The sequence below is a fragment of the Penaeus monodon genome, chromosome 15, assembly GCF_015228065.2.
Source record: "Penaeus monodon isolate SGIC_2016 chromosome 15, NSTDA_Pmon_1, whole genome shotgun sequence".
In the NCBI taxonomy this organism is placed as follows: domain Eukaryota; kingdom Metazoa; phylum Arthropoda; class Malacostraca; order Decapoda; family Penaeidae; genus Penaeus; species Penaeus monodon.
In genome coordinates, this window is record NC_051400.1 from 32,695,031 (window position 1) to 32,696,552 (window position 1,522).

Sequence of the window (1,522 nt, forward strand, 5' to 3'; positions counted from 1 at the left end):
GTTACATGTTCCTCTGCTGGTATTTGTCTTTACTAAACATCATTTTCTTTTTTTCTTTGTTTTAAGAAAAAATGTGAATGATGATTTTTTTTCTGCTTGGCTAATGAATGTCACTTGCGCATCGACTAATGCGAGGAAAAGGATTGGCCTCGCATCCGCTTCCTTGTTATGGCGGGAAGGGCCGTGTTATGTATTTTTTTCACATTAACTGAAGAAACACTTTTTCCAGGTATTGGGACATAACGTAAGAGCAGCAATGGGTCATTTACTTATTCGCGGCTGGGTTTTATTGTCATTTTGAGGATTTTAAAACCCTGTACAGTTATCTATACAATATGAAGCGTCAGATAAATGTTACCAGATATATTTTAACTTCCAGTCTGTTGGAAGAATATATCTTAGCCGGAAATGTGAACCCTGACACACTACAGTTCGACCCTTGTTGTTAAAGGTGCACTAGAGTAAAAGAAGGTTAATTTCCCCGTTTGTTGGCATCAGATTCCTTTGGTTTTGGGTTAAAGCAGATAGAGCACCATCTATGGATTTTCTTCCCCCATCTCTAGTGCACTCTTTTTGGGCCGACTTTCCTTCCTCCGTTGCTTTCTCTCGCGTATCTTCGAATTACTTCGTGCCATGTAATGCAATTCAGTGATAAGTTTGGGTATTCCTTTTAGTATTGTATGTAACTCTCACCATTAGCTCTTTGTTTTCTTCTCAAATTCCTCAATATATATTTTCTCCAACAGGTCAACGCAAAGTACAGCGAAGAGCAGGCCGCCGAGTGCTTGGAATGGATCGCCATCATCACGAGCGCCGACATCAGCAAGTCTGGAGACGCCGACAATTTCTACGAGACCTTGAAGAATGGACAGCTGTTGTGCCAGTGAGTGTTTGGCGTCGGCACGTTCGCCTTAATAATACGATTGAGGGTAGAGGACGCTTGATTTGTGGTCGGACTTGTATGTTTCGGTTCAAAAGGCTAATGTTTTTTTATTGACCTTTCTTTGCACTGGTATCTAGTAATGTGTTTGTTTTAAGTCTTCATCGTCATCATCAGTAATTAGAGGGGGTTCTCATTCATTTACTTTGTTCCCAACAGGGTGATTAACGCCCTCAAGCCCGGTCAGATCAAGAAGATCCAGACCTCCGCCATGGCATTCAAGTGCATGGAAAACATCAACGCCTTTGTGGAGGGAGCTAAGGCCTGTGGGGTACCCACTCAGGAGACCTTCCAGACCGTCGACCTCTGGGAACGACAGAACCTTAACTCTGTTGTTATCTGCTTGCAGTCTCTGGGCAGGAAGGTATGTAGCATTACTTGCTACCATTTGTAATTGTAGTCTGTATTTTGGTTATCCATTTCTGTGAGGGAGAGTGTATAGTGATGACACTTTTACACTTGTTCATTATTTGTAGAAATGTTTATTGGATAATAAATTTCTTATTCCCCTTTATGGGCTTGCCATCAAGATATGCAGTATTTAATTCATTATGAATAGTATCAGTATGAATGATAAGTCTG

The 1,522-nt window shown here is 41.1% G+C and overlaps 1 protein-coding gene across 1 annotated transcript in view; it reads left to right on the forward strand.

The window, feature by feature from the left end:
- LOC119581964 (myophilin-like) overlaps positions 1-1,522 on the forward strand; it is a gene marked incomplete at its 5' end in the record, with an annotated part of 6,251 nt that overhangs the window by 4,033 nt on the left and 696 nt on the right. Inside the window, 2 exon segments of the mRNA XM_037930147.1 lie at positions 747-883; positions 1,100-1,304. Coding sequence (XP_037786075.1) covers positions 747-883; positions 1,100-1,304 — 342 coding nt within the window.